The 21843-nt window shown below is 39.8% G+C and overlaps 2 protein-coding genes across 4 annotated transcripts; one reads left to right on the top strand and one right to left on the bottom strand.

The window, feature by feature from the left end:
* Window positions 1-38: 38 nt before the first annotated feature.
* cfap43 (cilia and flagella associated protein 43) lies at window positions 39-16822 on the top strand. 3 transcript variants are annotated; one of them, XM_085799865.1, is made up of 38 exons: window positions 39-182; window positions 354-607; window positions 743-839; window positions 940-1107; window positions 1265-1415; window positions 1601-1745; window positions 1886-1968; window positions 2105-2236; window positions 2339-2455; window positions 2569-2646; window positions 2778-2923; window positions 3174-3277; window positions 3465-3614; window positions 4476-4636; window positions 4807-4971; window positions 5054-5184; window positions 6202-6367; window positions 7071-7139; window positions 7800-7877; window positions 8355-8480; window positions 8558-8662; window positions 8759-8875; window positions 9430-9618; window positions 9833-10039; window positions 10180-10266; window positions 10483-10563; window positions 11200-11328; window positions 11427-11546; window positions 11805-11912; window positions 12157-12243; window positions 13681-13769; window positions 13855-14065; window positions 14228-14340; window positions 14522-14681; window positions 14871-15035; window positions 16097-16177; window positions 16267-16420; window positions 16505-16822. In XM_085799865.1, exons 1-38 carry the CDS (start codon window positions 154-156, stop codon window positions 16678-16680), a joined length of 4929 nt encoding a protein of 1642 aa, XP_085655991.1. In that variant the 5' UTR covers window positions 39-153; the 3' UTR covers window positions 16681-16822. The 3 variants fall into 3 exon arrangements, with proteins under 3 accessions (XP_085655991.1, XP_085655990.1, XP_085655992.1); XM_085799864.1 differs by having other exon boundaries at window positions 9427-9618; XM_085799866.1 differs by having other exon boundaries at window positions 9427-9618; window positions 13681-13785; window positions 13877-14065.
* Window positions 16800-18181, bottom strand: sfr1 (SWI5-dependent homologous recombination repair protein 1). Its single transcript, XM_085799867.1, has 3 exons — window positions 17840-18181; window positions 17149-17493; window positions 16800-17038 (listed from the first exon to the last, which is right to left on the bottom strand). The coding sequence occupies exons 1-3, from the start codon at window positions 17933-17935 to the stop codon at window positions 16850-16852; spliced, it is 630 nt and encodes a 209-aa protein (XP_085655993.1). The 5' UTR covers window positions 17936-18181; the 3' UTR covers window positions 16800-16849.
* Window positions 18182-21843: the final 3662 nt, after the last annotated feature.

The following is a 21843-nucleotide window of genomic DNA, read 5'->3' as shown; positions in this document are numbered from 1 at the left end:
GTGGGCGTGCCGGATAAATCATCAGCCAATGGCGTGAGAGATTGCTTTCTCGTGGTTGCCACGGTTACACAGTGACTTCCCGTTTGTTTGTTTGTCTGTTTAGCTCGTGGAAAGTTTGATTTTTACAATATAAAGATTTTGTTTTATCTCAACATGGACGATATTGGACGTTTAGAAATCAGGTATGTAGCCGCTGCAGATGCACCTATCTTCTTTCACTGTCAATGAGTGTGTGTAGTGTAGTGTTGTAGTGTACACATCTGATGTAAGTTAGTGCTTTGTCGTAGCGGTTAATTAGCCACCTAGCTGATGTATGTAATTAACTGTTATGGCTTTTGTGTCACTCCCTCCAGGTGGGCCCAAGGTTTTACAAACAAGAGTATCGCGTTTGTCGACAATGAAACAGTATGTTACACCAGTGGGAGTCATGTATGTTTCCTGAACCTGGAGACAAAATTGCAAAGTGTGCTTCAGGGTCCTGGTGGAGGCATTGGTGCGTTGACGGCCAATGGTACCAGTGGGATTTTTGCGTTTTCTGAGCAAAAGTTATCCCCATCTATTTTTGTGTACATTTTCCCTCAGCTTCAGTTGAAGAATGAACTCAAAGGTAAGGTTTAATTCTTTAATTTGACTGTAATTTTCTAGTAAGATTGTACTGAGTTACTTATTTTTGTTTGCCTGCATTCCTGACCTCTATTTATTTTCTCAACCACAAATTCAAAAATATTGATTCTTTCTTTAGGGACTGGACAACTGGACTACACATCACTAACGTTAAGTGATGGTGGGCCTTTTTTGGGCTGTTGTTCCTCTCTTCCAGACCACACCATAACAGTGTGGTGAGCCACTGAAAGCAATACTGTATCTTATGCTGCATGATATATATTTGCAGTTGTGTTTATGTTGGCCGACCTCTGTTACTGTAATTGTGTGATGCAGGAACTGGGAAAATGCTGAGCCAATTTGTACACAACCACAAGCTGGGCAGGATGTCATTTCTTTGGTGTTCAACCCCCACAATTGGCTCCAACTTTGCGCTTTGGGCACTACATCCATCACAGTCTGGAACATTGAGAAGAGTGCCAGCCTTCATCTCCTAAAACCACGGTAAAGCAGACTTGGCAGTACCAGCGTAGTCAAAACCTACATTGATATATTGACATTTCTGTGACAATAATTGAAACTACATTACCTGCATTTATCTACAGGGCCAAGCAATATTAAGTTAATGTACGGTCGGTATGTCATATTTGTTATGTTTAAGTGTGATAGAGCTTCCTGCAGCTGATGGTTCTTTTCCGGAGATACTGGTGCCCACCTCCCAAATGATCAGCAACAAGCTCCCATATTTTGGTCCAGAGATGCCCCCATCAGCCATCGCAGGGCTCAGGGGAGACGAGGCAGAAAGCATTGTGGTATTGTCCCACAGTCACTTAAATGTCAATACTAACTGTATAAATACACTCTTGTTCAGATTAATGTATTTGTTTTCATGAAGCAGCAGTTTAGATATATAAATCCATTTGAAAACAATTGTGCTATCAGGTATACAAACAAAGACAAAATGTAAACTCTTACTCAGCACCATGTGTTTACACAGACTAAACTCTGCAGCAAACCTAGACTGACTCCTACTGCCATCTGCTGGACAACCACATCAGAGCTCTATGTGGGCTGCGCTGAAGGATTTCTACTCTCCATAGACCCAGAGAGCCTCTCTGTCTCAGTCCTCTTCAACCCCACAAGTAATCAAACACACAGTGGGACTCTGGGGCTTGGTAGAGATTGAACAAATGACTGGGAGTATTTCTAGTCTTCCATTTATGTGTTATGTAATTTTATTTGACAACATTTGACATTTAATTTGTTATTCACTTTTGTTTAGCTCCCTATGCCATGACTGGACTTGGGCAGAGCAGCTTCCACGGTTTAGCCATCAACAAGAATGGTTTGATCACTGCAGGGAAGGTAAACACTGTGTGAGACACCTTCAGGACTTGAAAATAAATAATACATTTATTCTTCGGTCAACTGGATTTAAAACTCTACGTATGAGAAATTTTCAGTCTCTCTAGTTTTAAAGTACTTTACTTATCTTTTACAGGATGGTGTGGTGCACTGTCTGCAAATCAAAGGGACTCAGATTGACATCACACAAACGTGGCGGACAGAAAGACCTGCCACAACTGTGATGTTCTCCCCTGACCATGAAACATTACTTCTATCTTCTGATACAGTAAGTACTCAAATGTACCACTATGATATACCATCAAATAATTACTTGAGAGAAAAGATTCATTGAAAATTAAAGCTGAAAACGTGGCGTGTTGTTCTTCAGGGGCAGATCTTTGTGTTGAACCCAACCCACCCAGACAAGGTTGTGAAGGCCCTGGATGTCCTCAGTGGAAACTTTGTGACGGCAGCTTTGTTACACACTGACAAGAACATTTGTGTGGTAAAACATCTGTGTTGCTGAAGAAAGAATAGCATCCTTTGATGGCATATGTATTTCAGGTCAATGTCTCTGAAGTGAGTGATTACCTTTTTTTTTTTTAATGCTGGTTGCAGTCAGTGAGGGATTCTGGAGAACTGCAGCTGTGGTCTGTAGATGGCACTTGCCTCAGTTCCCTGTCTCTTCAAACTGAGGTTAGATTGATTACAGATGAGCATTCAAAACACATCTGTAGAGTCACATGAATGCAAATTTCCTGTAAGCATGTAGACGTTTAATTGAATGCATGAGACCAGATGTAAATGAATAATCTGTTTTTCATTAGGTGACAACTTTGGCTTGCTGTCCTATTGCACAATATGCAGCTGTAGGAACAGCTTCAGGAAATATCCTCTTCATTGACTTGAACGGGCAGCAACCTCGCCTGGTGCACCAAGTCCAGCTCTACCACACTCCTGTGGATCAACTAGTGTAAGTATCCTCTGTCCCCGTGATACCACAGAGTCTCAGTTTAACGTTGTCATGTGACAAAGTAACTGATCATACAGACATGAGTTATCTCAATCAGTAAAACCCAGAGAACACAACTGTGCTTGCATTTCTGGCCAGGAAAGCAAATTAAAATGTCACATTAAATAAATAGGCTCTATATAGGTTATAGGCTTTCTTACTGTGTGCACAAAAACGAAATGTTTGTGTAAATGTGAGTGTGTTTTTACAGTTTTGATCAAGAGGGTCACTACCTCTTCACCAGTGCCTCCGATTCACATATCTATGTACTTGAGACAAAACCGTCAAAGAAGTTTTCAGTTCTAGGATACACAGGTAAATGGTCATTTGAACATGTTCTGCTCTTCTGTTTACACCAAAATACTGTTCACAAAGAAAAAGGTTATTTCAGCTTAGAATATTAGTGTCACATTATTGTAACACTTTTTAAATATGTTATACTCAAAGATGGAACACATCGAGTTCACCAGTTATCCTTTTCTAATTTGACTTTCTCTTCTAGTTGTTGCTGGACCCATTTTGTCACTTTCCACTCAGTGCATCAGAGACAGGGAACGGGTGAAAGTTCTTGCACTGTGCAATGGACACGAGGACAAAAACCACAAAGGAAATCTTCTCACATTGCTCTCTCTGCCTGTGAAGGACCTTGAAGGTACAGCACTGATTTAGCAAATTTATACTTTTTTGGAAATTGTTCAGAAGTAGTTTTTTTTTCCAGTAGTTGTTGGGCGTCACCCATCTTTCAAGTATTTTGCAGACAGAGAGAGAACAGATTAGGGTTGGTGACCCCTATTACCTCTCTAAACAGTCTGCTGGAGATAAGTCAGTCAGCATGTGTCATAACGCATATCTCATAAGATGTTGAGTCTGACCTAAAAGAAGTCAGTGAATTCAGACAGGCAACCGAGGTCCACTGCAGACATGGGAGGATAGATGTGGAGACACGCATAAGATAAGAATTTATTTCGCGGCTGATGAATCGTCTCATGTAGTTGAGGGGAGGTTTACATGGTGATTCATAGTCAGTAAGTCACAGTTACGTAAGTTAAATAGATTTGTAAGCCTATCGGACTACCACTTGTCTTATCTTTTTGTTGTTGTAAGACAGGTGGTCCTCATCCCTTTTCCAAGATTTCGAAAGAGGCATGTTCAGAGACATTCACATCACCCATTAATAGTGCTTAATGGGAATTATTGACCAAATGTTTAGACATGTTGTCATGAATATTGTTAATAGAAAATTACAACAATAAGGAGGTTTACAAAAACACACCCTTTATTTATGCAGCAGCATATGTTGAACAAAAGAGTCCAAGAGACAGTGAAGTTTCAAGAGGAAAGTACAAAGGTTAAAGTCTTGGGTGTGGCAGCACTTGTGAGGCCACACACAGCGTATTAAACCAAAAAATGTGACAAATGTATTTTAATGGGCTAACTAACAGAAATTACACTTCATAATCACATATTTAACTGCTTTTTAATGCATTTATGGTGTGTATCTGCCAACCTGCAGGTCCTGAGTGCGTAGACCGACATGGTCGTCTGTCTACTCACATCATCAAAGCGTCCACTTATGAAGTGCCTCATCCACTTAAGTCCTGTGTTCTGGGAGTCAGTGAGGTCATTGCTTACTGCCACAGAAGGAAAGCTCTTCAGCGATTTCAGCTTCCCCAGGTTTGCTGTTGCTTAATGCTCCATTATCTGATGATCATCGGCACGCTAAAGTATCTTTGACACATTTATAACAAGGATTGTCGTATAAACAGTAGCCCATGTTAGTTTATGTGTTGCTCATCTGTTTAAACTAGAGATGTGAAACATTTATTCTCAACTCTTCTTCTCAGGACACAGATGGTCTCCCTAGTCAACAGGTGGTCCAGCTCACACCAGAGCAGGAGGTGAAGGGTCACCCACTGGGCCCATGCTACCTCGTACTGTCTCCTCATCAGTTATGGCTGGGCTCTGTAGGCAGAGATGGCCTACTATGCATTAGAGAAACTACTTCTATGGTAAGACCTTATTCATGTAACACTTTGAATCATATTTTTCACAGTGTGTAGTAGTCATTACTATCTGTTGCTGCACCTACAGGAACGACACATTAAGCTGCAGTGTCATTCATGCCGTCTCGGTGGAGTTCGTAGTCTGACCTTCTCCGCAGACGGTCAGACACTCCTCACTACTGGCTTTGAAGATGGTTCCCTTGTGTGCACTGATCTCAGGTAAAGCCGCAGCCTGCCATGCTTATACAGTATAATGCACAGCTGTGAACAGTAGAGGGAACTGTTGCTCACAATAGTGACTTCATTCTAATGCAGACATTGTGTACATCAAAAAGTACTTTTCCTCGTGTACTTCTGACATTGAGGGACTAATGAATAAACAGAACTGAAATGAAGGGTCCAGGGGAATCATGACCTGTAAACTTTACAGCAGAATCTCCCTGCTGTACCACATCCCACTCACATTCCACATTTACCTCCTCTGCTTGCTCCTGCACACTTTTATTTTGAAGTTCACAAATCTTTTCCTTTCCTTCCTTAACTCTTATCACTTTTCTCTTATCTAAAATCACTTACTTTTTTTTTTTTTTTTGTACACCTGTTCATGGTACACTCTGCATTAAACCCTTTGGATGCTTAAACTGTTTATAATATGGAAATTTAAAAGGCAGGTCTGGTGTTTTATAGTGGCAAGTGGCAAATACAATTCCCATTAAAAAGAGCAAAACAAGATTAGTTATAAAGCCCCATTGTCGTCCAAAAACTATTAAAAACACATCAGTGAGTCACGCTGGTAGACATGTTCCTGTATTATGATCAACAAAAGCACTGTAGTTTATTTTGAGTACTTCCCATATACACCATGCAAGTGACGTCCCCAGCAAATAATGTGATGTTTGTGTCCATGCTCTGCTTCTTTAGAAAATACAATTTGTTTATATGTTGTATTTGTGACTTATCTAAAAGTTTTCAAGTTTCTAGATTTATGCGTTCAGTGGGAAGAAAAGGGCTTTGGGCTAAGTAGCACAGACAGGGTGTGGAAATCTATTAAACATTTCATGTTTAGACGTTTTATGAGAGGTCTTAATGATAATAAAAATGTGAAATATGGCTGACCTTATTGTTTAAGGTTATTCGGCTCCTCTACACTTACTGTAAGGTGATTGAAAGTTCATGGTATTTTCCTGAATATTATTTCTTTTATGTGTATGCTATGTTTTCCATGGTTCCATACAGAATTAAAGGTGTGGTGGACTTTGAAGAGAACCAAGCGACTCAGCACAGTCAATCTATGGCCCGTTTCTTGAAGAAAATATTCAATAAGGAGAACTCTGCCCTCATTGACTTGCCTGAGTGGAGCCAGTGGCCATATGCTGGCTCTGAAACACCAGGGGGAAATGAGGTAAATAATGATCTATTGTATTCTGATTTAGCTGTACATTTGTACTAATATGCCATTTTATGGCTACTGAAACACTAAATATGTCAAACAGCACAATGCAATTGTGTAAGATATTACGTTCTTGTAAGGTATACCTACTTAAAACTAAAGCGTTATATTAAAAGAGACCAGAAATAGATACAGTAGACAAAGAAATAGATTATAAATGTATGAAAGTTATAATGTTCATGGTTCAGCATTCCAGTTATAGTGATAGGTGTAAATTTAGCATTACCTCATTGCTTTTAATATGATGGCAAAAGTAATAGAAACTTCCCACAGTATAATTCAACACTGTTTAACAACACCACAAACCACAATCTCCAAAATGATCAGAAAATCAAACCACAGGTTCTCTAAAACTGTTGTAAAAAAAAAAAAAAAAAAGGATGACAGTACCGATAAAAAGTGTCAGGCATCCCAGGAGGTATGAAGAGTATAACTGGAAAAATAGTTTATTGAAAAGGTTTATATATCAGCTATCAAATGTGAACCAACATTTGTGTTGTTATTCAAAGCACTGGTGTAAATCTGGTATGACCAATCATGTCCATTATTTTTTGCTTATATAAAACCATGGATGTATTATGTATAAAACCCTTGCACAATACTGAACCAACACTTTATGTATCTTCTTCTGTGGGTCTGCCTTTACCATTCGTAGGTTTGCGGTGGAGCAGAGACTCTGGCTCCATCTTCACGCCTTACCTGGTTGGAAAGCAGGAATGAGTCGGTTGGTGACTAACATGCTGTAATATTTGTGGTCATGTACCATGTGGATTCTGTTGACTATGTTTAGATACCTCTCCTTGTGTTGCTACAAGTTGCAAATGGAGGATTATGTAATTGATCTTTGCGCCTGTGTACGATATCAAGACAGCAGCCTGATTTATTGTCATTTGTAACGTAAGAAAATCAACCAATTAATAATGGGCAGAGAGCTACAAAGCAAATAAGCACAAATGAAAAAGTGTTTAGTACTTTGCTACCTAACAAAGCTTCTTGATAACAATAAATTGATATTGAAGGTGTGGCAGTCTTTGAGCAGTCACATACTGTAGGATACTGATAGGGACACTTAACCAGCCTTTTCCAGCTTTATGCTCGAACATGCTCTCTATTCTGACTCAAATGTTCTGTTCAGATCTTTTTAAGTCAAGTTGTGTCATGTTGAGTGATGAACTGTTGAATGGAGTATAATTATTTTTTTTCAAATTGATCATTATTAATGGGGTTTGCTTGCAAGTCATGCTGGTGTACTGTATGTGCTTGCTGTGGCTTGAGAGGGTGTTGCAAAGTTGACATTAGGTCAGTTTAACACTATCTGGTATTTTACTTTGACGTAGGTCACTTAAAATCTCTCACTTGTTTTCAATCTGTATCAATTAAACAGGTTATAAGAGAAGATAATGAGCAATATTCTGAAACAAAGAAGACCCTGAGGAAAACCGTCAAAGAATTACGTGACACTGTAAGTGAGTTTTATTATGAATAAGAAGACACAACAGAGACAAAACTTGTTGACAAAACATCCCACAATTGCATGTAAGCACAAATACTGTGTGATTAAATACAGTGTGTTTGGTAAGAGCTTCTTAATTTGATTAGAGTTATCCCTGTAATTATATTTAGGAACACAGTACCCACAACCACACATACAAGAAAAACAATAATACTATTTATGAAAATGATGAATCTGTGTGTGGAATTCTGAATAAATAAATACTTTACATATAACCCATGAAGCCATCAGGAGGATTTCAAATCATCATCACTGTCCATAGAAGATTTTCATTTCCATTTTTATTAGTTTCTAGCATATACAAATTGTGTCCATAATGAAAAATACATATTAATTTAACAAACAATTTACAATTTGTAGCAACATTGTAGCTAAGGTACTCAGTATATTACCGGTGCAAATTACCATTTTAGTTTTGATTTTCAGATCCAGAAAATGATGCAGGAAAATGTGAACGTTCCAGAAATTGAACGTCTGAAACAACATGAGTTCAACCTGGATATAGAGGAGCAGAGGAGACTAGAGGCCATGGTGAAGCAGGAGGTTACCAGGGTAAGGCACCGGACTAACATAAAGGCAGTTATTGTTTTATTTTTATTGTAGTAATTCTCGATGCAATCACATTTTAGGTGAGAGAAGAAATCGAGTGGGAGATTTTAGGGAAACGTTACCTCCGTGATGTCCTGAAGAGAGAGTGCTGGGATTTAATGCAGGTCAAGGCGAGGACCATTAAGGTAAGATCAAGAACATGTATTTATAGAGTTACATTATTAATGATTATAATATGTTGTAATCTATACATAACTGTTTTTGAATACCTCTTATCACAGATGTTTCACACTGAATATGAGGTGCAGAACTACCCTCTGAAAAAGCGAACAGAGAAAGAGCTGGAGGAACTACGCACTGTTCAGAACAACAGGGAACTTGAAATGGCTGCCTGCACCGTAAGCAACACTCAGGCCTGAACAATCTGTGGTTTGGAATCTAATTAACACTGCACAGAAAAGCAAAAGATCATGATGATTTAGACTGGCTTTGATGACATGTGTGTTTAATGTGAAACAGAAACACAGCTTGCTTACTCACAACAGAGAAGAGAGAAATATGTGAAATATTTTTACATTTTCTCAAGATTGCAACAATGCGAATGCTTCAGTATTCTGGTTGTTTACTCTCTGGAAATACATTTTATGGCAAAACAAGTCAATCCGGATGAGTTTACTGCTGGAAAACAATGTGATGTTTGGAATCTCACTCCTCCGTTTGACCTTTAACTGCTGTATCTTTTTTTTTTAAATGCTTGAATATGTTCCAGTCCACCAGCGTTCTTTAAATCTTTTTAGATTTACGGCTGTGTGGCCAAAAGCAAGTGTTAATGATCATTCTCCTCCCTGCAGTATTCTTGGGATGAAGTTTATAATCTTATGGCCACAGATTCAGGCCTCAAGATTTATCTCAGGCCTCTCATTCAAAGTATTTATCTCCACATTTTCAGCAGAGCAGCCTAAAGAAAAGTCCCAACACGACCAGTGAGAAGGAGGAAGAGCAGGGGGAGGAAGACCACATGAGTGCTGCGGCTGTAACGGGAAGCCTCTCCGCCCAGTTAGGATATTCTAATCCTTATATCTATGATCAGTTCAGCCTGCAAACCACAGAACAGAGGATCAACCAGATATTTCTCCTACAGGTGGGAACCTGTTCCAAAAGTTTTGGAAAAGTTTCACACATGCATTTCAGCACGTGTGTGACTTTTCCAAAACAGTGCCTAAAACACACACTTAAGCAAAAACAGAATAAGATGACTGGAAACACAAAAAGTGAAATGAAGAACACATAGAAAGGTGATTTATGAGAAGTGACTGCTCAGACATAATATTCTTTTCACCTAACCCCAAATGCAGGATCTGATTTATCGCATCAAGACGGCTTTCAACACTGAATTTGAGGCCTTGCATAAGCAGAAGGTGCAGGAGCTCAACCGTGTGAGGGACAGGAGCAGACACATCAGGGAGCTCATGCTGAAGCTGGACATGAAGGAGAAGCTGTGGGAATCCAGCCTGACCATCAGAGAGTGGCCAGAGAGGCTGCTTACTGTGGACGACTCTGAGGTTACTGAACTCAACTTAATGAAACATCTAAACCTGTTGACACAGTCCACATCAAGTTTAACAAACAAAACAAACATGTTGAAATAGTGAAAGCATGTTCACAATTTACCAGAGAGAAATGCACATTTGTCCCACTCTAGATAAAAGCAGAAAAGTACCTCACCCCAGAACAGAAAGAGGAGGAGGAGAGGAAGAAGTTGGAAGAGCAAAGACGTCTGGCTGCCAAGGTCTGCTGCCGCAATAAATGTGTTTTTGTTTTCCAACTCTTGTTTGTTGCTAAATTCCTCCAATTCCTCTTTGTACGATGTCTACGTCTAAGATTATCAACTACAGTTATTTGCCAAAATATAATGTAATGTCTTTTATCATTTCGTAAATCATAGTGTATACAACAAAACAATCAGTCCTGTTATCCTAAAAAGGTTTTTGTCTGTCTTTTTCAGGGGGATAACTGGATAGGAAGGGCTCTGGATGACATGATGGATGGAGTGCTAGAACTGAAAAAAGAAGACATCTTGAAAATGGTGGGATTAAATATTAAAATTTTTAATGAAAGATTAATACTCTAATGGATTGATACGAGATAAAATAACGCTTATTATGGTAGACATCTTTGTTTTTTTGTGATATTTTATCTACTTATTTGTTTGATCAGTTCCTTTTAGAAACAATTTGAAATGCACAATTTATTGGGGTTGCAGGTAGCTCTGTTTTCTGTGTCCAGTTCTTTTTTTTTTAGATAAAGATAATAATCAAACATAATCAGTTAAGCATTTTAGTTGTTCAGTCAAGCAAAAGTGGAAAATGTTCTGGTTCAAGCATCTCAAATGTGAAGAGTCAATGATTATACCGTAAACTGAATATCTGGGATATAGGCTATGGGATAAAACAAAACACAAAACATTTTTGAAAGTCTTGAAGAGAAAGACAGATAAAAGAACAGGAAAAAAGTCTGTGCTTACCTCCTGCAGTCATGTTTCAGGACGTACATGAAACACTACATCTTGTTGCAGCTAAAATGAACTAAAACAGAGGAAAGCACTGGTTCTCTCTCATTAGGCAAATTATGTCCTAGTTTTTTAAAACTTGAATTCTTTACAAGGCAGTGTCAGATGAATCAGCATGAAGGGCACATAGTTTCTTTTCAATTTACTCCACAGGAAATACCTCCGCCTGAGTTTGTTTTGACCAAACCTGACATTCACTGGAGTGAGGAGGAGAAAAAACTCTACAAAGAGTATGAGAAAAAAACCAAAGACCTGAATGAGGAAAAAGAGAAATACAAAAAGGTATTGGCTATATTTACATTTATGTTTTATTATAATCAGAAATATGATTAAATCCTGATCAGATCAATATTAATAATCTGTGAACTCTGAAATCGCAGCTCCTGGAAACTGAAATAAAAAAACTACAGGCGTCCACCAAAGAGGCGACCATGAAGTTTGATGAAAGTCTGACAAAACTGTTTGAGAAGAAACTAAAATGTGAAATGGCCATACACCAGGTAAACCAAAACACATGTACAGTACATGCAGAACATGCACGAGACACATGGACAGCTCCATAACACAGACACGTGACAACATCTACATCAAAGTTGCTTCCTTAGTGTTCCTTTCCGTCATTTTCCCTGCACAGGATGCAGGGTTCCCTCCTCTGGCAGCAGTTTCCTCCTTAAGATAATCATGAGATACCATATCTTGTGTATGTGACATCTTTAAAAAAACCCTGTTTAATGTTGTTTTTTTTATTTACTTTACAGGAAGAGCTCAAGATCACTTATCTTGTTTATTCAGTAATCGTAGAAGAAGAGATGAGAAATCGAGAGCTGGAGCTCAAGCTCAAACTTGAAAAGGCGTTGGCATACAAGGTCAGGAGACTTTAACACAGTAATGTTGAAGGAATTTATGACCGCCAGCTTCAGATTCTGTTATTCGTGAGATACCTGAGTAAAGCACTGTGGTGTTCTTCCAAATTCTATTATAACATCTTCCCATTGTTTAGGCGTGGTTTTCAAGAGCTAACGTGTTCTTATTTGTTCAACTTCATTAGTGCACATCTCTATTTCCCGAACATGTTGCTGTCATTTTAACACCATGTTATTTTTCTGACAGGATGAAGTTGAGGAGGAGGTGAAGAAACACGAGGAAGAAATAGAATTGTTTCACGAGACCTATGACGGCATCGTAGCTGAGGACAAAGTGAGCCAGCTCAAAAATATATATATATATAATTCAGTTTGTTAAAAGCTGTGCGTGATATTTCCTTGTCCATTTTTCTTTTAATTAACAGGGCAGGAAGGCCATCAGGGCCTGGTGATTTCCTTTTCCCAAGGTTTTAGCAAAGTTGGGAAAAGGAACTCACCAGGCCCTGATGGCCTTCCTGCCCTGTTAATTAAAAGTTGCTCAACAGAATTAGCCAGTTTCATTGACCTCAGTGATAATGAAATGTTTTGAGAGAATTATCGTAGACATGATCAAAACTGATGTTGCTGGTTGTCTCGACCCCCTACAGTTCGCTTATAGACAGGGGCGGAGCACTGAGGATGCAGTCATTACAGTCACCCATCTGATCAACAAACATTTGGAGGACCCCAAAGCATATGCTCGTGTTTTATTTGCCGAGTTTAGCTCGGCTTTTAACACTGTGCAGCCACACCTGATCATACAGAAGTTAATTGACATGAGGGTTGAAAGTTTTATCATTAAATGGTTTTACTCATCCTTAACGAACAGGACACAACAAGCCAGGGTAAATAGCTCTCTCTCAGCCCCAAGGCAGTGCAGCACTGGTGTGCCTCAGGGCTGTGTCAGCTCCCTGGGCCTCTTCACGTTATACACCGATGAATGCAGGAGTTCACACCCTAACGACCATGTCATCAAATCCTCAGATGACACCATAATTTTAAGTCTGTTGGATGTGAATACCTGTCCCTCCGTGTATTTCAGTGAGATAGCCACCTTCAAAACCTGGTGTGATAAGAACTATTTGGTGCTTAACACTAACAAGACAAAAGAAATTATCTTTAACCCTAAGGTAATTGCAGCTCATGACCAGGTAATCATTGATAACTGCACTATTGAACAGGTTCCTTCATACAAGTACTTGGGTTTGAGGGTGTCTGATAATTTGGGCTGGAGCAATCAGGCTCCACTTTCTAAGAAGGCTGTGGCTGTTTGGGGTCCGAACCGAGATAATGTTAACATTCTATAATGCAGTATTGGCCAGTATCATAAGATACGGTATGGCAGCATGGTTCGGCTCCCTCACAGGCCAGACTCCAAAGAATGGTGACTACAGCATTGAGGATAGTGGGGAAACATTATCACGATCACTTCCAGTCCCTCCAGGCAATATAGCTACTGTATGAGGGAACAGTTTAGTATGTTTTTATTTGAACTTGTATTATAAGTATTTTAAACTATTTATTGCACTTTCCACACTTTCTTTCTCTCACTTTTCTTGGATATGTTTGCCACTGTTACTGTTGTAGTTGTGTATGTATGTATTGCATGTACAAAGCAGCTGTTACGACGCCACTTGCCCAAGACAAATTTCCCGTGCGGGACAAATAAAGTTAATTTGATTTGATTTGATATAATGCATAATATATAATAATATAATCCATGTCTCCCAAGGTTCTTGACAAAGAATTCAGGAAGGAGTTCTTTGACGTACCATCCCACGTTGTTGATCAGCTGTATAAGTTGTTCAAACGTAGACCCAGGTTTGTAATACTTACGGTACAATTAAATTGCAAACAAGGCCTGCAGATAAAGCTGCACTTTTATCACAATCGTAAATGCTTCCAGGGTTCAAAAGATGAGGACTCAGACCGACAACAGCTCCAGCCTGTTAAAGGAGCAGCGTCTGTGCGGTTCTCTGGCTCCCGACGCACTTGGCAAAATGCTCAAGGCCATGGAGGAGCTGGATGCTCCGGAACATATACCAGAGGGCTTGAACGTGGCCATCTGGGAGAGGTTTTGTCTTGTCCGGAGAGCAAAAGTAGAGAGTGAGCAAAAGGTAACATAGGAACACTGTCGATACATTTATGTACATATATATATATATAGATCTTTCCTTTTTTTTTTTATCAACAATTGCTTTTCAGTTGTAGATTTATCATTTATGTGATAATTGATGTTATTTTATTCATGTTTGTATCTGTGGTTCACTGTTGCACAGGTAAAATTAAAAGCCTTGACACTTGCTGAGATGCAGGCGTTCCTACAGAAGAGGAGAGATGACGATAAGGCTGCCCAACAGGAAATTCAGTGTGTGTCTGATGAACTTGAAAGGTGTGACTGTTGTGCTGTCATTCATACTGATCATAAATAGTTTTAAAACATAAGCATTTTTATTTGTCATTCTACTTATGTAAAACAAAAGCTGGGATAACCTGAGAGAATGACACTTATTTACTCTCGATATATTATTATTACTGTATATGTTTTTGTTTGCTCTCCTGCTTCCTTCTAGTCTACATAAGGAGAAGAACCGTTTCCTGACAGACATGATGGTCCAGTTCCTGGTCAAACAGGGCCAGGTGGAGGTGTCCATCACGGGCCTGACTGCTGACTACACTGACTCAGTACTTCTCCACAGGAGTGTGGTGGAGGAACTCAACCAAACCATCAGGGTCAGCCTTACCTCACTGCAAAACACAGACTCTTGAGAATTAAGATGCACTCTGTATTATCTCTATATGCAAAAATATAAAGGCATGTTTTTTTGATAAAAGTTGCCAAATTGGCCAATTTCAAGTGGTTGTCAGTTACACTGGATATGAATGTGTGTCTGTCAAATGATGAGACTCTTTTATGGTCAGGTGCATGGAGAGCAGAAGATAGCCTCCATGGTGGAGTGCAAAGACTTCCGTAAAGGCATCATCAAGCTGGAGTGGGAGCACAAGATGATGATGATGCAGATAGAGGACCTGAACAACAAGATGAGGGACATCCAGATGTTACGTCTCACTGAGGAGCAACATGACGTGAGTATCTTCAGCTTCTTCTCAGGGACAAGAGCGTCTTTTACTCTACAGACTAATGCTAGCTGCATAGTGAATAGATTTGACCCCGTACATAATTATGACATAGAAGTTACATGTCAAAAGTTTTTGAAAAACCTCAAGATCTGCCTGGAATGGCAATGAAACGTTAATCCAGTCAGCATTTCTGGCCAAACCTCAGTCCGTGATATCAAGGCAGGTATTTTGGCTTTGGCAGCTTGACACGTTTTGCAGGCGGAAAATTGTTACCATCCGCAAGAACAGATGGATGAGCTTCTTTTTCTTTTTTTCATCAGACACACCCTGTTCACAGAAGCTCCACACCCTCTCCACCCAATAAGTAAAGACCATCTTTGTTTTTACCTCAACACAACTTTAATACTGAGTCAAAAATCTCATGTCTTGCGTTGTTTAAAACTTAAAAGCCAATAAGTAAAGACTTTTTTGTTTTTAGCTGAGTCAAAATTCTTTGAAACAAAAGAGCCCCTGTTTTTTTTTATTTGGCTGCACTTTTAGATCCAAGGTGTGAAGAAGCAAGTACAGACCACAAAACCTGACAGGAAAACACTTTGCTCCCGGCACATTAACCCCTTCATGGGATTTTGTGATTTATAAATAATAACATGAACCCTGTGGTTGAGCAATGTAAGATTACATAAAAATCTAATGATTCATCCGTCAGTTTATTCTCATCAAGTCGATGAGCATGGCACACACAAAACATGTTTCCACGCCTGCATGCCAGTTTCCTCAGGTAGTGTCTGCTGTGGCCTGGCATGCAGCTTCCTGTAATTGTTCATGCCCCTGAAACCATGAAACCAGAAAAGCCCTAAAAACAAACAAATCCACCCTGAATGATCCTGAACATTTTATAATTAAGCTTTTTTTCTGTAATTGTTGTGGGATCTTTCATCAAAAGAGCTAGTCTAGAGCGGCCTGAGAGAAATCCTTGTTCAGACATATTATGTTGTTGCTCCCTCCCTCCCTCCATTTCTTTCTTTTTTTATAATTCTGACTTCAAAAGCTGTTCCTCTTTCTTTCAGTATCTTAACAAGACAAATGTAGACAGCCGCGTGTCCAAGCAAGTTTCCATTCTGGAGAAAACCATAGCTTTCCAGGAAAAGGTAAAAAGAAAAGTAACAACGTGATCTCATCAATCAGCTTTTACAGTTAAAGCTTTCAAGTTCATCTGCATGTTGTGCTCCATTTTCAGACTCATCAACAGAGTGTGCAGCACCGAATAAAAAAGATTGAACAGCTGAACAGGCAGGCGGCCAGGAAAGCTGAGAAGAGCACATTTATAGAACAGGAGCTACCTAGTGTGCAGGTGACTGTGACAGAGAGGACACGCGTCTACGAAGCAACAGGTGATAAAACGTTAATTTCAGCTAATTAAAAAACAGAGATTTTAGAGCATCCCCAGTTGATAATTTGGCTTTTTCATTCTTTAGCCTCAGAGGAAAATGAGGTAGCTAAGCGAGAGGAGCGCTACCAGGAAATCATTCAGAAGAGGAACTTAAAGGACTTAGCCAGAGCACAAGAGGAGGAATTGGCTTTCCTGGAGGCTGAACTTGAGCGTCTGAGGATGAAGAACTTTCCTTCAGTTCATCAGCTGAAACACCACTGAGCAAAGCCATTTGTTTTTTCTTTTGACACATAACAGGGTTTTATTTACACTTTTCTTAACAAGTAAACTGAACGAGAAATGAACAATTCAAGCTGTGAATACAAACTGTAGCAGCAACAAATAAAACAGTTAATTAACTCAATTGTTGTGTGTGTTTCAGAGCGTAACATTAGGTAGTGAAGTCGCCCTCTGTGCGGTCAAAGTGCAGGATGCCGTCATCCAGGCCAAAGAGGTCAATAAGCTCAGACAGGCCGGCCTTTCCTCCCTCCACCTGGACGTCTGACTGGAGCTCGTACAGCGCAGCCTGAGCTGAACTCCTCCACTTGTCAATCAAGGTTTGGAGCTGTGTTAAATCATTCTAGGGGAAGAGACATACATATACAATGATTACATCCGCCCTGTTAAACTGAATAAATGCCACGATGTTTATGTTAGGAACCTCCCAGGCAATTTAAAGGGAGCTGATACCTTGCTTCGGTACATTTTGACCATCTTCAGCCTGCGCAGGATCTCCGTCTTGTCTTTAACCTCCTTCCTCAGTTGGTCTAAGTCTTTTAGAGGCAGATGTGTTGGTTCGGGAACGGGTCCAGAAAACCTTTCGCTCCCTGACCCCGTGTCATTCCTATTTACATCAACATCGTCAGTGATAAGTGGAGGATTATTAACGGTCTCCTGGGAATCTGCTGAAACTTGTCGGCCACCCTCCTCCAAGTCGTCAACACAAAGGCGTTTGGCCACAGATAAGGGTGAGGTGAAGGAGCGTCTTGATCTCTTCAGCCTCTCCTTCAGCGAGGAACTCAGCTTTTGAAGAGGCTGTGGAAACGACAGTGATGAAATACAGGACACACAGTCCACAAACAGACGATAATGGATGTGAGAGTATGCACAAACATCATGCATAAAGTTAGAGTCAACGTATCTATAGTACACACTTAAAAAAAAAAAAAATCAAACATAACAATGTGGCAATGCCAGTCAACCAACAATAAGGCAAACAATCAATGTAACCTGGAGCCCTGGATTACTGAATAGGCCAATGTGGCACTGACCCAGGGGCTGAGGGGTCAGTGGACAGGTACATGAAGTTCAAGACCCTGATATCAACTTCCAGGTCACGGTACGTGAAAGGTTTATTCAAGAAAGCAGATGCTTCACTTACTTTCTCCTCTTTGTATTCACAGGGGCTCGACTCCACCGAATGACAAGGCGAAGAGTACACTGGTTGTACTTTAGCTGCTTTTGGGGTGATCTCCATCGGTGAATTTTTACGTTACTTCATCAGCCGAGTTCGCTTCATATCGAGTCGTAGCCACATAACTTCTCAACAAACACCTCACCTCCGAAAAACCAACGCGGAATGTACGAAAGTCGCCGTAACTTGTGAGCAGCCAATACTTTTTTATTTTTTATTTTTTCTCAAAAGCGCTGTCAAAAACATAAAACTTGATATGATACGAGCTGTTTCTGTTTTTCCGTATTTTTACCTCCAAAGTCAGCGATTGGACAGAATTAAGTGACGCGTCGCCGCAGAGAATCTTGGGAAGTGTAGTTGTATAAGTTAGATACGGTTACAGCACAAAACCACAGGTTTAAAACCACATAGCCTATGTTATTTAGCTATCATAACTTAAACACAAACCAGTCATTACAGTCCTCTGATTTATTTATGTTTAGAAGCAAATAATTAGGTTATTACACTATAACTTGTACTAAAATAGGCCTAAAGTGTTTTTCAAAGATTGTTCTGATGGGACACTTATCCATCTGTGCTGTTTCACTCAGAAGGGGGTAAACAAGTAGGCCTACAAGTGATTTTTTTTTTGTGGGCTTTTGAACACATCCAGTGTTGAAACAGTGTTACTTGGTTACTCCCCTTGTTGCTAAGGTCAAGTCATAATGTGATTCACTGAGAGCTGATTCATCTCTCTTGAAGGACTCCTAGTGAGTGATGTGTTCATTGTTAGTTTAAGATTATTGTGAGACTTGGGCCGATACCTGACTCGTTTTTTTGTGTTTTTTTAAACTGTTTCTTTTTGTAGCTGCGAGGAGAAAGGTGTAAATCCTGTCTAGGCTTGAACGCCAGTATTTGGCAGTCTGTTATAACACACCTTGGAGACTGGGGATTTTTTTTTTTTACATAGATGAATCTTACAGGTCTGAGAGTTGAAGATAATTACTATGTGTGTTTTTTGTTTTACAACTTTAATATACTTGAACTGCTGTGCTTGCCTCCCAGCTTTAGAAATATGATGGTTTGGATTTATTGAATCTTTACGTGAGACCGCGGATGAGGGCGCCAGGTGTCATTAAATGCATTAAATAGATGGTGGATGCTTATACAGCCTCAGGTCATGCCATGTGCAGGCTCCATATTACTCTAATCATGCATAGGCTATAGCTCACAGTATGGCTCAGCAGTTAGACACTATTACACCCTTTGATGTAATTTGTTAATTCATTCATTCATCATTCATTGACCTTTATTTAACCAGGCAAAACATTGCTAAGAAAGAATTCTTATTTAGGCAATGGCCTGGTAGGAGGTGAAAGACCTCCTACCTCCTATAATCTCATGTAATTGTGGAGTAGTTGTGAGGGAGAGGCCTGGTTGAGATGTGGTTGACTGCAGTGGTACAGTATCACTTGATTTTGTGAGTGAGAGTGTCTTGTGATAGGAGGTTATTTTGTTTTCCAGTTCTGTTATCTGCTGTCTCTATGTCGGAGAGGCCTCTTTTATGTGGTAACAGTCTAGTCTGCATGCACTTCCTTATCTTCCAGGTTTACATAACATGGTTTCAAAATGACAGCAAAACAAAGACTACAATTTTTTTTCCTTTCTTTTTCTGATACAGGGCCCACCTACAGTATAAGACGTAGCCAGATGTTACCTAGAACCTGTCTCAGTTCATGTTTTTTCACAGCTGTCATTTTGTGGTGTTCTGTAATACAAAGTCGCAGAAACTGAAGCAAACATATACAACTTTTATTATTTAAGTCTGAGTATTTTCTAGTGACATTTGACCATGTAAAACAGGACTTTGAATGAGGAAATAACTGGAAATAGCATTTTGACCCATGGCCCACTGATTGTTGTGCTTGTTGGATGACTGCACTGCCATTGCACATCATGTCTGATGTGTTTTCGTTCAGGGTCAACGAGTGAATAATTATTAAATGATGACTGTGTGATGACTATTAAACTCAAAATGTTCATCCCTTTCAGAAATAATACATTTGATAGACATTCATTAAAGTTAACGGGTTATTACCTAAAGATTTATTTGCGGTTTCATAAAACAAAGAAAAGCAGAAAATCCTAGAAGCTGTGACAAAGAATGTTTGACGTTTTTTTCTTGTGAAATAATTTTGAAAAGGTCCAGGGTGTAACCCGCCTTCGCCCAAAGTCATCTGGGACTGGCTCCAGCCCCTTTTCACAACTCTAGATGGATACGTGATGGATGGAAGGATGGATGGAAGGATGGATGGAAGGATGGAGGATGAAGGTGGATAATGATCCAGGTGAGCTGATAGCTCATGAAAAATCACATCACTGTGCACTCGACTACTGGGAGTGAATATTTAGACAGGAACACTTTCTTTCTTTCTCTTTTCTTGGTGTATGTTTGCCATCGTTACTGTTGTTTATTCTGGTGTGTATGTATGTATTGTATGTACAAGGCAGTTGTTTCTTACGGCGCTACTTGCTCAAGACAAATTTCCCTTGCGGGACAAATAAAGTTGATTTGATTTGATTTGATTTGAACACAACAACTGAGAGAATATAAAAAAAAATACATTTTTGCTCTCCCTTTCAAAATGTACCTTTATCACCTTCCATCGCTGAAAAGCCAAGTATCCAGGTAAATAAATACTCCAATACCGGTGAGGTCTGACTCTGCCCCTCCTATGTGCCCTCCTGGAATTTATTTTCTCTTTCTGAGAAGAGATTTTAGAGGTTTAGCAGCTTAACCAAGAACAAAGCGTGACATCCGCGAAAAGGCAAACCTCTGCTTTTCATTGTGAAAATGTCAAGATGCCAAACACCACTGTTCAAAGTCAAGCCACTCTGACTGGGGTTCCTATAAATAATCCTTAGTTAATGATGACTAAATGCTGCCTGGTAGAAGATAATGTTGTATGTTATGAGGAAAAACACCTATCTAACCTATCTACTCCATCAGCTGGGTGGTCTGCCTCGTGTTTTCTTTACAACACTTAACTGTCAAGATTCACTTTTACAGTGATTCATCGGTGTGTAAATGTCACATTAACATGACAGCCCTCGAATGGTTCAGCTCTTTGCTATGTAATGCTCCCAGTTTGAACTTGCTCTACACCTAATTTGGTCACCCTTGAATCTGCAGCTCTCTTTGCTCCAGAGAAACACTGACCCCTTATCTGGAAAACTGAAAACACACACACACGCAGACACGTTTTATCCAAAGTGGCTGCACAAGCCAGTTAACTCCACATTTTGTTTTTTTCATCCTGCCAGAATGTGATATTCTAAACCAGCCCCCTTTTTCCGTTAGGTTTGGCATCATTCAATCTTGCACAGAGATGTGAGCTGCAGCAACTCCTCCTCTGTTACACTGTCCTTGGGGCGATTTGTTTTCCATCATTTGGGCAGATTGGAGTCATGCTCGCTGTGAGTCATGCATGGTGGGTGGATGTCTACACAGGGTGTGGTGGGGCAAGGGATCCTACTGACGCTTGCGGCTGCTAGTGGAGAAATAAAGCATCTAATTTTGCTCAAAATTGCAGAAATTCAAATGAAGGGATGGGGAGCTTTTTTATTATGATCATCCAGTTAAAAACAGCTCTCACATTCTCTGGAATGGGAGTACACTCGTGATTCTGCATCTTGTTATCATAATTAAAATTCCTTATCTCATGAGTACAAGAAAAACAGAGAGGGGTCCTTCAACAGCTGCACAAACATGCTGCAGCAGCCTTTTTGTGCACAGATCACAGTCAAGTTTAAGTTACTTTGTCAAGTGCATGCTGCTGTATGTGCAGCAGAAAAGTGCTGTTTGGTTATGTAATAACACCCTGGCCGAAACCATATAGGCAAAATGTTCCGTTTCTATTTCCAATGTGTGCACCAGATGTGCTCCAGCTGCAGCAGGATGGATTTACTGCACACAATAGATCAGCAGAACC

This window comes from Trachurus japonicus, chromosome 15 (genome assembly GCF_045865225.1).
Source record: "Trachurus japonicus isolate A0001 chromosome 15, Traja_1.0".
NCBI classification, from domain to species: domain Eukaryota; kingdom Metazoa; phylum Chordata; class Actinopteri; order Carangiformes; family Carangidae; genus Trachurus; species Trachurus japonicus.
This window is presented reverse-complemented; position numbering and strand designations above follow the sequence as displayed.